The 12,692-nt window shown below is 39.4% G+C and overlaps 1 protein-coding gene across 2 annotated transcripts in view; it reads right to left on the bottom strand.

Moving 5' to 3' along the window:
- LOC5572577 (rootletin) overlaps nucleotides 1-12,692 on the bottom strand; it is a 159,910-nt gene that overhangs the window by 83,168 nt on the left and 64,050 nt on the right. The window contains exon 2 of one of the 2 annotated variants that reach the window (XM_021857344.1): nucleotides 12,069-12,206. Coding sequence is in view for 1 of the 2 variants with exons in the window: in XM_021857342.1 (XP_021713034.1) it covers nucleotides 8,099-8,734 (636 nt within the window). In the remaining variant the exon portion in view is untranslated. Of the gene's footprint in view, nucleotides 1-8,098; nucleotides 8,863-12,068; nucleotides 12,207-12,692 lie in introns of those variants that run through there. The other variant, XM_021857342.1, reaches the window with a different exon arrangement.

Raw genomic sequence — 12,692 nt, 5'->3', positions numbered from 1 at the left:
CCTGTTTAGAAATTCAATGAACACTGTTGAAAATTTTCCGTTTGGATAGAAGATGATGACATGCACAGAGAGCGAGAGTCCGTTCAGAAAAGCAGTTTGGATTCTGGAAAGGAAGGTCGACGGTGGACGCAATTCGGACAGCGCTGGAGAGGGCCGAGAACGCATTGAAACAAAAGCGTAAAGGAGATCGTTACTGTGCCGTGGTCACGATAGATGTGAAGACCGCGTTCAACAGCGCCAGCTGGGAAACCATTGACACAGCGCTGCACATAATGCGAGTTCCCGATTACTTGTGCCAGATTTTGAAGAGCTACTTCTTAAGCCGTGTACTAAGGTATAAATCCGACGCCGGCCCGAACGAGTTAAGAATCCCGGTTGGAGTTCCACAAGGTTCCATACTGGGACCAACGCTGTGGAAAGCGATGTACGACGGGATCGCTGGAGCTACCCAAGGGGGTCGAGATCGTCGGCTTCGCCGATGACGTCGTCCTAACGGTAATAGGTGAGACGCAGGAAGAAGTAGGAATGCTGGCAACGGAGGCAATTGGTCTGGTCGAAGATTCGATGGAGGGAGTCAACCTGAAGGTAGCCCACCACAAAACGGAGGTGCTACTAGTTAGCAACTGCAAAGCAGTCATGTACGGTGAGATCACTGTAGGGGAACATGCCATAGCATCACAGCAAAAGCTGAAACACCTGGGCGAATTGTGGACGATCGGCTGAACTTCAACAGTCACGTCGAATATGCGTGCGAGAATGCGGCGAAGGCGAGCAATGCGCTCACAAGACTTATGCCCAACATAAGTGGTCCTAGAAGCAGTAAGAGGCGTCTTCTGGCTGACGTATCAACATTGCTACTAAGATACGGTGCGTCAGCCTGGGGCGCGTCGCTATAAGCCAAGCGGAATCGGGATAAGTTAAACAGCACGTTCCGACTCATCACCATGCGAGTGGTGAGCGCGTACAGGACTATATCGTCGGAGGCGGCAAGCGTAATCGCCGGGATGATCCCGATCTGCATCATCCTGTCCGAAGACATCGACTGCTATCAGCGAAGAGAAACCAGGCATGTGAGGAAGTTGGAAAGAATTCGTTCGCTGGCTAAGTGGCAGCAAGAACGGGATGCCTCCGAAAAAGGAAGGGGGACCCACAGGCTCATCCCGAATCCATCGGCCTGGGTGAACAGGGAGCACGGAGAAGTGAACGTCCACCTGACACAGGTCACGGCTGCTTCAAGCAGTATCTGCATCGATTCGGCCATGCGTCTTCACCATTCTGTCCTGAGTGTATGGAGATTGAAGAAACGCCAGAACATGTTGTCCTCGACTGCCCGAGGTTCAACGTAGAACGAAACACGGTGGCGGCTGCTTTTGATGAGTACTTCAGCGTTGAAGGTGTGGTCCACGGAATGATAAGCGATCCCGATCTTTGGAATATGATGACCAACATGGTGCACAGTATCGCATAGCCGGACAAAACCTCAAAATTCATGTTCTCAAAATGCTTGTTATAGACTTTAATACTATTGAGTAACGATTTCTCAAAATTTGAGATTGATCTGTTTTGTTTTCGATGTTTGGAAGCATCATAAGTGCGCGAAAGGCAGCCAAATTAGACTATTTAAAATTCATCCACTATGGTTCACCAAGCAAACTTCAAACAGCTGTATCTCAAAGAAATCAAAACCGATTTAAGCACAATAGGCTTCATTTGAAAGCATAAGCCTTTGATTTGGCTATAATAACATAAATTTTACCACATTAAGTTGTTAATGTTTTTTTTTGTATTTCTTCTCTAAAATTTTGATAAATTTTCAAAACTGCGTCCGTTTTATGTGAAGTGTTTCGAGAAAATGAGTCACTCACTATGAAGCACAAAATCATCCATACTTTCTTAGTGCAATAGTTTTTCTTGCCCCTTTTTGCCTCAAGAGATGAAAATTCCATTTTCATTTTTCATTATAATTTATCTATTTCATCAATCAAATCGGTATAATGTGTCATAACGCGTTAGAAATTATACTGAAATTACTACAAGGAACTTGATTATGTATCTCTAGTTTAGGTTTATACAAAAATTTCTGCATTAGAACCTTTTTTTTGTAATAATAGCCTTTTTATTCGATTGGATGACAAAACTTTATTTGGACAAATTTCACTAGAAAATCTAATTTTCAATTTGGCAGTTATTTCCAATGGGATGATATCAGTCATTCAAGATAGTTAATAGATTAGCATTATCAAGCGATTTGGGTCATATTTAACGTTTTGTCCGACCTTTGTATGACGGCCCGCCACTGTGTGGTGGTGCAAATAATGTCTGGCTCACCGCGCAACTGGCGATCAGAGCAGCGAAGATGTCGGGTCGTCGGGGCGCTGATGAACCGGAAACCAACCTCCCACCGGAATGGTCGGACCGACCTCGGCACTCGACAAGTTAGTCTGTTGATGAGAGGAGACCATCGGGCGCTATCGGAGTAGGCTAGATCCTCCGTCGGCGACTAGACCTAGTAGAATGAGCGTAACGTAGTATCGGTAATAAGTCGTCGAGGCGCCTGTGAACCGGAAGTCACCCTCCAACCGGAATTTCAGAACCGACCCTGACACTTTGCCAACCACCATCGAGTCGGAGTAGGCTAGATCCTCAGCCGGGGACTAGCTGAGTAGATCGCGAGACAGCACCAGCAAATGGTCGTCGGGGCGTCTGTGAACCGGAAGTTTCCTTCCACCGGAATCGCAGAATCGACCTCGGCATCTGCTCGGATAGCATCGGTTCGCCGGGGAAATCTTCTTCGGAGTAGGATAGATCCACCGTTGGGGGCTATTCTGAGTAGTAGGAGCGGCAGGCAAACACTATAACCGATTGAATGAATTACTTTTTCTTTTTTTTTTCAAAGTAAGTCCCATACAAACTTTGAAGGTCTTGTACAGTCTTAGTTTTCATCCGAAACAGTTTAACTTTTCGATTGTAAAAACGCTTCATGCACAATTTTTCATGAAATTTAAGAACAAGATTACACGCTGCCAAACATTTGTTCAGTCATTGTTGTCCGAATTAAAAATAAAAGCCAAAAAAAAAAAACTCTAAATGGCAGCAGCTCATCCGTTTGCACCAAATTAAACCAAATATGTATATATTTGGTATAGATTGTATAGATTTAGATCTAAAATGAAGCAAGCCTTATCAAAGGAAGCCTATTTTTAGACTGGAATCAAGTGCTTAAAAATAACATCAAATAAAAACGTAACAAAATGCTGATATCTCTATTTTCATTGGAGTTGCTGGATCGATCTACGCGTATAGGAACTTCTGAATTTCATACGAGGTTGCGATAATGAACAGGAACTCCTGCAACAACTCCCGCGCATTAATTATATTATGAAAAATGTTCCGCGGACCAAAAGGTCTAAAAATCCCTGTTCTGGACTTTAACGCAATGGGGCAACGCAATTATGGAGCAATGGAAGACAAAGTTCAAATCGGAGCTCGTGAAAAAGTGCGAAGAAGCGCCTACAACCGGTTGATCACGTAATCAATCATAGCAGTCTGGCTCGGTGTCTCGGGTGGACATTGATCAAGGCTAACTAGAATGTGCCGGCTCCGGTTTTCACCGCCATTTCACGTTATCACTATTCTATTGAACGAAATTGATCGACTGGAAACTGGTGCTAACGAGATGAATAATGGGTTTCCCTTTCATGAAGGGTGGTGAAATCATGCAGGTGGGGTATGGTGGTGATTCAAACGAAAGTAGTTTCCAGGAGACAACCCGTTACGGAAACTACAGCAGAAAGTCGGCGCCTCCTACGCCATGTCCGAGCAGACAGGTCACGGCGTAGTCGTAGGCAGACGCCACGTGATGTCTGCGTTGATAGCTCGTCAAGGCTGACCCAGACAGGCGGAGTTCCCTTATCACTGCCGGATAGACCGTCGGATGAAATAACCGTAAAAGCTAAATATTCTTAAAAATGACGGGGTTGGATTTAGAGCAGCACTCACCTGTTCCAAAGCATGGTGTCCACAATTTCCATGAATAAACTACAGCCGAGTTTTTTTTTCAATGCTCTTTTATGCACCAATCGACTATTTTTAAATTACGTTGCATCCTAATGTTGATTGATATGGCAGCATCGGAGGAGCTTTTAAACTCCGTTAGGAAATTAAGGCTTCATTCTAAATTGCGAAGAAAGGAGAGTGTCGCGTTTTCATGAATTATCGTGAACTACTTCTTCAACATCTTGAAATTGAAAGAGCAGTTTTTCGCTTATGACAACGAAATTGAACAACCGTTCAAGATCGTTTTAAAAAATCTCTTGAATAGCTATAAATCACTAAGTCTCATAGTGGGAAAATTTCCAGGAGCATGAAGATAATTTTCAGAACCCCACTCAATGCTCTAGGTGCCAACAGTGCGGCCATACAAACATTGCTACATGGTTATTGGATGTATTATTTGAGGGAGTTCGCTCGGTTCGCTTTCCAATTTTCCAATCAAAACTTTTGTTTTGGTTCGTTTCAATAGGTCGATATTGCTATTTACGTCCAGAAATAGAAAATAAAAAAAACGAGGTCCCTAAAAATCCACTGTTTTTAATTTTTGAAGTTGCTCTCAAATGCTGTTTAGTGAATTTATCAATGTTTTTCGCACTATGTCATGAGAGTTGTGGAGGCACAGAATACATTAATATAAACAAAGAACTTTTTTTTGAAATTCCACATTTTATTTAAATAATATCACCAACTCATAAATTTTAAATACATTGTGAGGAATTTACAATCATAAAATTGTTTGCGGGTTCAACTCAAAATTTTTGGGATTGTTTTAAATGTTTGCAACTTGAAATCTGGATCCAAACTTGAAAGAGGTTCAAACTTTTTCGTTCATCGAATTGACAAGCCATGTGGTAGAGTTGCTATCATATTTCATAAGCGACCAGAACAACAATTTTTGATCATTCGAAACCAAAGTTTTTGAAAGTTTGTTTCTTTTTGTTGGTGAAAAAACGACTCAAACGATACATATTAGATCCATCGTGGAGTAGTGTTAACGCATCCTGTCTAGCAAATTGGGACTCGTGAGTTTGATTCTCACCGAGAACACGTGTAACTTTTTCGTAATTTTACTTAAGTTTGTTAATTTTACTCAATTGAAAAGTATATGTAATGTCTAGATTTTCGGTAGTTGTTAAAACTTTCTCTTGGCTGGTTAGCCGAAAATAAGATAAATTGGAATTAAGGGTGAATTTAACTCACCTGTAAAAAAACCTGAACTGCTACGGCAAACAAAATGTGATATGTTATAAACAAAATGTAATAATAGCGTAATTTAGTTTTATAAAATTATTTTGCGGCATTTGTTGAGCGATATACGAGTGCTCTGATGGATCGATCAAATGTTGCCACCTTCCACCTGCTTGCTACTTACTCATCGTGCAACTGTCTCCATTTTTGTCGTGCAGGAGGACAGCCCCGTAAATAATTTCCGTGAAAAGCGGAACTGCTGTACAAATCAGTATGTACTCTCAGTCATTTAGCATTCGCAACAACGGCGACACGCGTGACAAGTTCCTAAATTTTTGACGAATTTTCCTTGCTAGCAAGAAGGTTGCGTGTGTGACGAAGCTCAATAAGCCATATCGTACGGTGCTTTATCGCTGTCTTTGGAAACGATGCGATTGTTTGTTTATATAGGTTAGGGTTGGGGTACTGTGACTCAAGTCCATAAATTTGACGATTTTACTTCTTCGCAGAGGAAGGGGATAGCAAATAAAAAGATGGCCCAAAATAAGTTTTTTTTCACGGAAATTATGTCTATAACAGATGTGATGGGCGTACCCCATCATTGTCAGTTTGACAGTTGTGGGTCATCGTGGTAGGCCCGCTTTCCTGAATCCAGTCCTGCATTGAAAACCCCCACAATCGATCACTCCTCCGCCGCATGCTTTGATAATGGAGGTAATTCCCGACTTTCGAGCGCAACGAATCGGCTTGTTGATAGTTGCGCACCGTAACTCATAACATAATTTGCAACCGAAAAAAATGCAAATCTGTGCAAGTTTTCAATGTTTACCAATCAACGGCTTCGGAGGATGGGTGAAGGTGATCACCTTCTTGAAACCTTTTATTTGTTGCACACGCGAAGTTCCAAGAAGGGTATCGTTAACCGTTAGCTCCGAAACCATCTTTAATCTTTCCAAATTTTGACATCCCGTAGGACTCTGACAAGCCAGATATAGAAATATTGCACAATATTGTCCTTTGAGAAAAAATAGCTAAAGTCACGGTAAGATTTTTGTTTTATTTTAAAAGGGATGGTACACAAATTATGTCACGCAAAATTTCAACTTTAATTTCAAAGTATGCTGATAGTATTTCAGCTGTGTCGATGCAAAACCTACTGATTTTCTTTGATTCAAAACCGTGAGATGAATTAGCAACAATCATCAACGACGCGTTCAAATTTCAATGATGGCCTACTTCGCCTAAAATCATCAGCGTTATATTTCAGCTTCATACTATCATATTTATTGGCTAAAACGTGATGCAATATGTTAAAGTTTTGCAATGTACGGATTAAGATTCAATTTGACAATTAATATGTTGGAAACTATTCTCACTCTTCTTAGCAAATCACTAAGATTGTATGCCTTCTCATCACAATGATGAGCGGTCACATTTTGATTTTAACAATTTTTAAATCATGGCCTACTTGTATCAAATTAGCATGAACAACAACTTATGACTTATTATAATTAGATGTGTTATCTTTGAAACTGTATATTTTTTCATTTTAATATTAAAATAATGCAAATTCAATCAAGTGTAGATTTCAAAAATCCCATTATTAAAAAGAATTCACATGATTTTGACTACATAAATTAGGTTTTTCAAAATGCTTTGCGACATTTCATCAGTTGTATCTTATTTTGTTGACAGAAGGATAATTTTTAAAAATTGTATGAATATTCTGTAGGAATTTGTATATGTGCACGGTGAATGGAGGCCGCACGGTGACTGATGACTTAACGGCATTGTTTCATTAGTCAGCAAAATATGCTTATTGAAAATATCAATCAAGAACGACAAGTTACTTTTTGAAAGATGTTTGGTGATGATCTAAATCACCAGGAGCTACATCTTTTTGTTTTTTTTTTTAATGATAGTTCTCACTTCTTCCAAATCAGTCACACATGAATCGTCGAGAACGTTCTCTTGATTGAGAATTCGCATTTCACTTCACTTATTGATATTGCAATGCTCCTTGCTTCAACCAATTCCGGTTAGTTTCGAGGAGAATTGTCAATATCAAATTCGCTTGCACTCGTATACGCCGTTTCAATTAACTTTTTCATCTATAATTAAAAATCCACTAGATCTATGTTTGAAATCAGCTATATTGTAGTAGTTCCAAATATTGATTAACTTTTGTCGAACACACAATTCTAAAATGAAAAAATCCTCGATTTAGGAATATAGATGTCCCTAGACTCGATGGTCCCTTCAATATTAAGTTTTAGAAAGTGCATCAAGAATTGGAAAGTCAACTGTAATTGTTTCGGAATAAAATTCCACAAACCATAACTATATAAACTCTTCGGCAGGTTAACTTACACTTTGTTCATAAAACAATTAGGTATTAACATCAAAAGATAAAAAGCACAATAACGGTTTCGACTCAATGCCAAAGTCATCCAAAAAATTCTCAGCTATTATTCGTTCACAACGTTCCAATAGTGGGTAGTGGGCTGATGAAAATTTTGATGCTTTTGTTCCCCTTAGCTTACAAGGGAGCACTTACTTATTTCTTCTCTATATTTAGGTATAGAATAATTTAACTCTTCTTGTTACAGAACCAAAGTAAAGTTGGTTTTCATGGCTACTTCGATAGTCTCTTGAGTCACAATTGCACTGATTTTGTGTTCAACAATCCGATGATCCTTCCCATATCGAGTTAAACAGTGATGAATGCATCAATAAGTGCAGACTCATTCAAATTCTACCATATTCAATTAGAATTAAAATTATGTGTATAAACCCTGTACATATTGACATCGATGATGATGATGATGACATCCAAGCTTGATCCACGACTACTTACACGTGACATAATTGAAAAGTTGCTCCGAAACTTTTGAAAGTTTTCCAACAGATAAATCCGACACTTTACACAGAACTGCTCAAAGTAGTCGCTTCCGAGCGAAGTTCGCCTAAAATTCCCCCTCGGCGGTAATCCTTGGGTGTCCCGTGTTCGCTTCCTGGCACTTCCCTCACTAGCACTCCCACCTGCACTGCCCAGCACTAGCCGTACACTTCCGGAATCGTCACTGCAATCACTCCAGGCGGCCGCCGGACCGCTTCCCGCAAACTCCAACAACCGGCCAATGTCTTCGCTCACTGGTTCCGGTTCCAACTTCGATCGATTTCGACTTATGATCCCAGATGATGATGGCTCATCAATCAGTAAGAAATCCAGCAAATGACTACTATCGACCGCTACCGCTGCCACTATCCGAAAACAACCTGCTTCCGCATCCGCACCGGTTGACAAACGACGAGGAACTGAACCTCGAAGGCTCGTACCAGTACTTGCAGGAGGCTCGTCGTCCTTATTTCGTAGCCGCCGTCGTCGTTGGAAGTTGTTACAGAAGATAATTTGTTTATCGTTCACCTTGGTAGCGCAGCACAGTTCGCTAATTTCGATGAACACCACCTTCACGTCCCTGCGGCCCGACATGCGCCGTTCCTGGGCGACAAAATGCCTCAGCAGGTCCAACGATCGCTGGATGTTGTCGTGGTTGCCAAGTGGCAACCTGGACGAGACGACGTGGCGGGGCGTTGTTTGCTGAGGTTGCCGTCGTTGTTGGTTGGCAACACTGCCAGCGTTTAAATGAATGCCTCGTCGAGATCTGGCACCGATATGGGACGGCATCACGTGTTCCAGACCGTCGTCGTTGTCGATTTTGCTTTCCTTGCTGGGCGGAGGGGAACAGTTGGCCATGCTTGCTGTCGCTTCTTGAAAAATGCACACCCAAGTAATTTAAAAGTTTTTTCGGCCTCCTTAGATGTGCCCCACAACTACGCGAAACTTCCCTCAAAATTTAGAGTTTCAAAACGCGCCTGGCACGAAATAGTTGCTTTTGCAACTGCGATACCCACACGAAAGTATGTCACGTGCGGAGATTTTGGGTCAGTAACTTTTCAACTTTTTGCGGAATGCTGCAACAATCAAACTAACTTGCAGCAGGATTATGGCGACCGCTTCGAAGGACACACCGGACTAGAATGTGACCAAGTTGCTAGAAGGTGTGAAAATGTTTTTATTTTTTCGTTGTGAAATCTATTTTTGTAGGTGAAGGCATTCCCAGTGATTAATTGGAATTAGATTAGAACGGATACGGTTATAGTTGAGGGGTCCATCGCTGGAAATTTCGGTTACTCTAGCCTGCCTCTAGGCCTGCCCAACCTTTGGAAAAATTCAAAATGCTTATAGTACCCTTCCATACGAATTATAGCATCTGCAAAAAGTCTGTTAGTCACTGGGGAAAACATTTTCCGATAATTTACCAAAGGGGAAGTAAGATTATTCGCAATATTCTATTGTTATGACCCGAGTAAAAGTTGAACAAATGTCAAAACTGAAAAAGCAGTTTTCTCTTTTAAAATCGACAAAACGAGGAAAATAAAAAGACACAGCTAATTTATTTGTCAAATAAAACAGCTGTGAGATTTCAATTTTTACGATTTGTCAGTTTGAAGGAAGAAAACCGCAATTTTCAATTTTGAAATTTGCTCCATTTTTACTTGGACCTTTGAGTCACGTGATATTCATGACAGATAACAGCACTTACTCTCGCATACAAACGTGAGGCTTAACCTGTTCTTTAATCTAGTGATTAATTCTCGCGCAACTTTTCAAAAGGACCTACCTAATATTGAGAGGTTCTTACTGGTGTTTACTTTCTCATTAATCAATAACTGAGTCACAGTGTGAAGTACCAATTGAACTATCGTAGGGTAATTTGCGGGGGCATTCCTTAGCCGAGTGGTAAGAATCCGCGACTTCAAAACAAAGCCATGCTGAAGGCGTCTGGGTTTGATTCCCGGTCGGTCCAGGATCTTTTCGTAATGGAAATTTCATTGACTTCCCTTGGCATAGAGTATCGTCGTAACTGCCACACGATATACGAATGCAAAAATGGCAACTTTGGTAAAGAAAGCTCTCAGTTAATAACTGTAGAAGTTCTCATTGAACACTAAACTACGAAGCAGGCTCTGTCTCAGTGAGAACGTAATGCCAAGAAAAAGAAAGAAGGCAGAGCTGTGCGTTATTGAAATTAATTCCAGAAGATTCAACATATAACCTATAGAAAAAACCTATATAACCCATGATTATTACTATTGCCATACCCTATACCGAGTTTTACACACTACCGCAATAATGGGACGAATTACTTACTTAAATAGGTCTTACACTCCACCGCTTGAGATTGCACAAGTCTTTCAAAATTTGTATGGAAATTATAATGGAAAAAGCAAGCTTTCAATCGGCCTTAGTGTTTGCCCATGTACCTAAAAGTATTAGGCTAAATCTGTTGAATAAGTTTATTCGCTACAAATCTTTCGAAGACCGTTTTTAAATTGGAATCCTCAATAATTAGGTAATGATTTAAATTTTGATCAAACATCTTACAATATATGTACATTTACTCTACCATTTTACCACCACATTATTAAATAGATCGTATTTTGACCTTTTCAAAAAGTTTACTGATGGAGGAAAGAAAACTGATTGGACGATAGCTAGAAGCTTCTGCAGGATTTTTGTCTGGTTTTAAAATTGGAACAACCTTAGCATTTTTCCATTTGTCAGGAAAATATGCTAATTGAAAACATTTGTTGAATATATCAACTAAAAATGATAAGCTACTTTCTGGAAGTTTCTTGATGAGGATGTAGAAAATTCCATCATTGCCAGGAGCTTTCATATACAGTCGAAGCTCGTTATAACGACAACTTTTATAGCGACAAAAGCTCTCTAGCGACATTTTTCGGTCCCTTGAAAAATATTTCAATGTTATAACTATTCTCTATGACGACTTTTTCCTATTACGACGGTCCCTTGCGATGTCGTTATAACAAGCTTCGACTGTATTTGAATTTTTCAATAATAGTTCTCACTTCTTCCAAATCAGTCTCCCAGGCATTTTCGAAAACGTTCTCTTGATTGAGAATATTTTCGAAGTCCTGAGTAATTTGATTTTCAATTGGACTAGTAAGTTCTAAATTAAAATTGTGCGCTCTTTCAAACTGCATAGCAAGTTTTTGAGCTTTTTCGCAATTAGTTAGTAATAATTTGTTTTCCTCTTTCAATGCCGGTATTGGCTTCTGAGGTTTTTTAAAAAATTTAGATAATTTCCAAAAGGGCTTAGAGCCAGGGTCCAATTGAGAAATTTTATTTTCAAAATTTGTGTTCCTTTATTGTGCAAAACGTTTCTTGATTTCTTTTTGCAAATCCTGCCATATAATTTTCATAGCAGGATCGCGAGTGCGTTGAAACTGCCTTCTCCTCACGTTTTTAAGACGAATCAAGAGTTTAAGATCATCGTCTAAAATCACGGATTCAAATTTTACTTCACATTTTGGAATTGCAATGCTTCTGGCTTGAACAATGGAATTTTTTAAAGTTTCAAGAGCATTGTCAATATCAAGTTTTGTTTGTAAAGGAATATTAACATTAAGATTAGAGTCAATAAATGTTTCATATATATATATATTCCAGTCGGCTCGAAAATAATTGAAAGTTTGACACAATACTAATTCTCAAGAGCTCATGGGCTAAAATTACACTTTGAAATTTGTCGAAGCGTCATATTATTTTATTGATTATGATATTTTTTTTCATGCCCAGATACCTAATAATGGTAAGTCAGATATAAGTCAGTTTATAAGTTTATCTTACCATCCAGAAAGAGAAAAAATCGGCAATGTTCTATGTCAAAAACTCACCTCACATTAACAACTCACGAAGCCACTAAATGCTTTTGAAATTTGTAATCAACAAGACTAACCTTGACAGTCGCACGACATTTGATGACACACCATTCAACGATTCCACAAACTATCGCCTATGTTGAGCCAGTTTGTTGCTAATGCTAATTTCCTATCACTAAATATCATCTAGCATTGCAAAGCATTTCGGAAACAATCTGAAATGAAAAATAAACAAAAACAATCAATTACTGTGCTTACTGTAAGAGGATTTTAATTTAATTTTTAACAATTTTAATGAGACTTGAGCTTAAGTCACAAAAGATCCACACCACAAGAGGTGTTGAACATCGATAAACAATTTCTAAGAAACTTATTTTTGTAGCATGCGGGATTCAATGTATCAATGTAAATGAGTATACTTTACAACATAGATAAGAGCTATTTCATTGTTTAATCAAGATCAACAGTCAATCGGTATTAACACGCTAATATATGAATTACAATGTTTATTTACACCTAATTTACAATCGTGCTTTTTATGTACATGAATCTTGTTCCGGAATACAATTATGTTGAACAATCACAAGTAGACTGCATAGCTGACGTCATCTCAGATGAATTCTATTCTGTTCAGAATTAATATTCAGAAAATTTCCTGGAAAAAATATACTCAGAATGATGCTAAAGATTTTAACAGTCTA

Source organism: Aedes aegypti, chromosome 1, assembly GCF_002204515.2.
Source record: "Aedes aegypti strain LVP_AGWG chromosome 1, AaegL5.0 Primary Assembly, whole genome shotgun sequence".
Classification (NCBI taxonomy): Eukaryota; Metazoa; Arthropoda; class Insecta; order Diptera; family Culicidae; genus Aedes; species Aedes aegypti.
The sequence above is the reverse complement of the archived record's forward strand: the minus strand, read 5'-3'. Positions and strand labels throughout refer to the sequence as shown.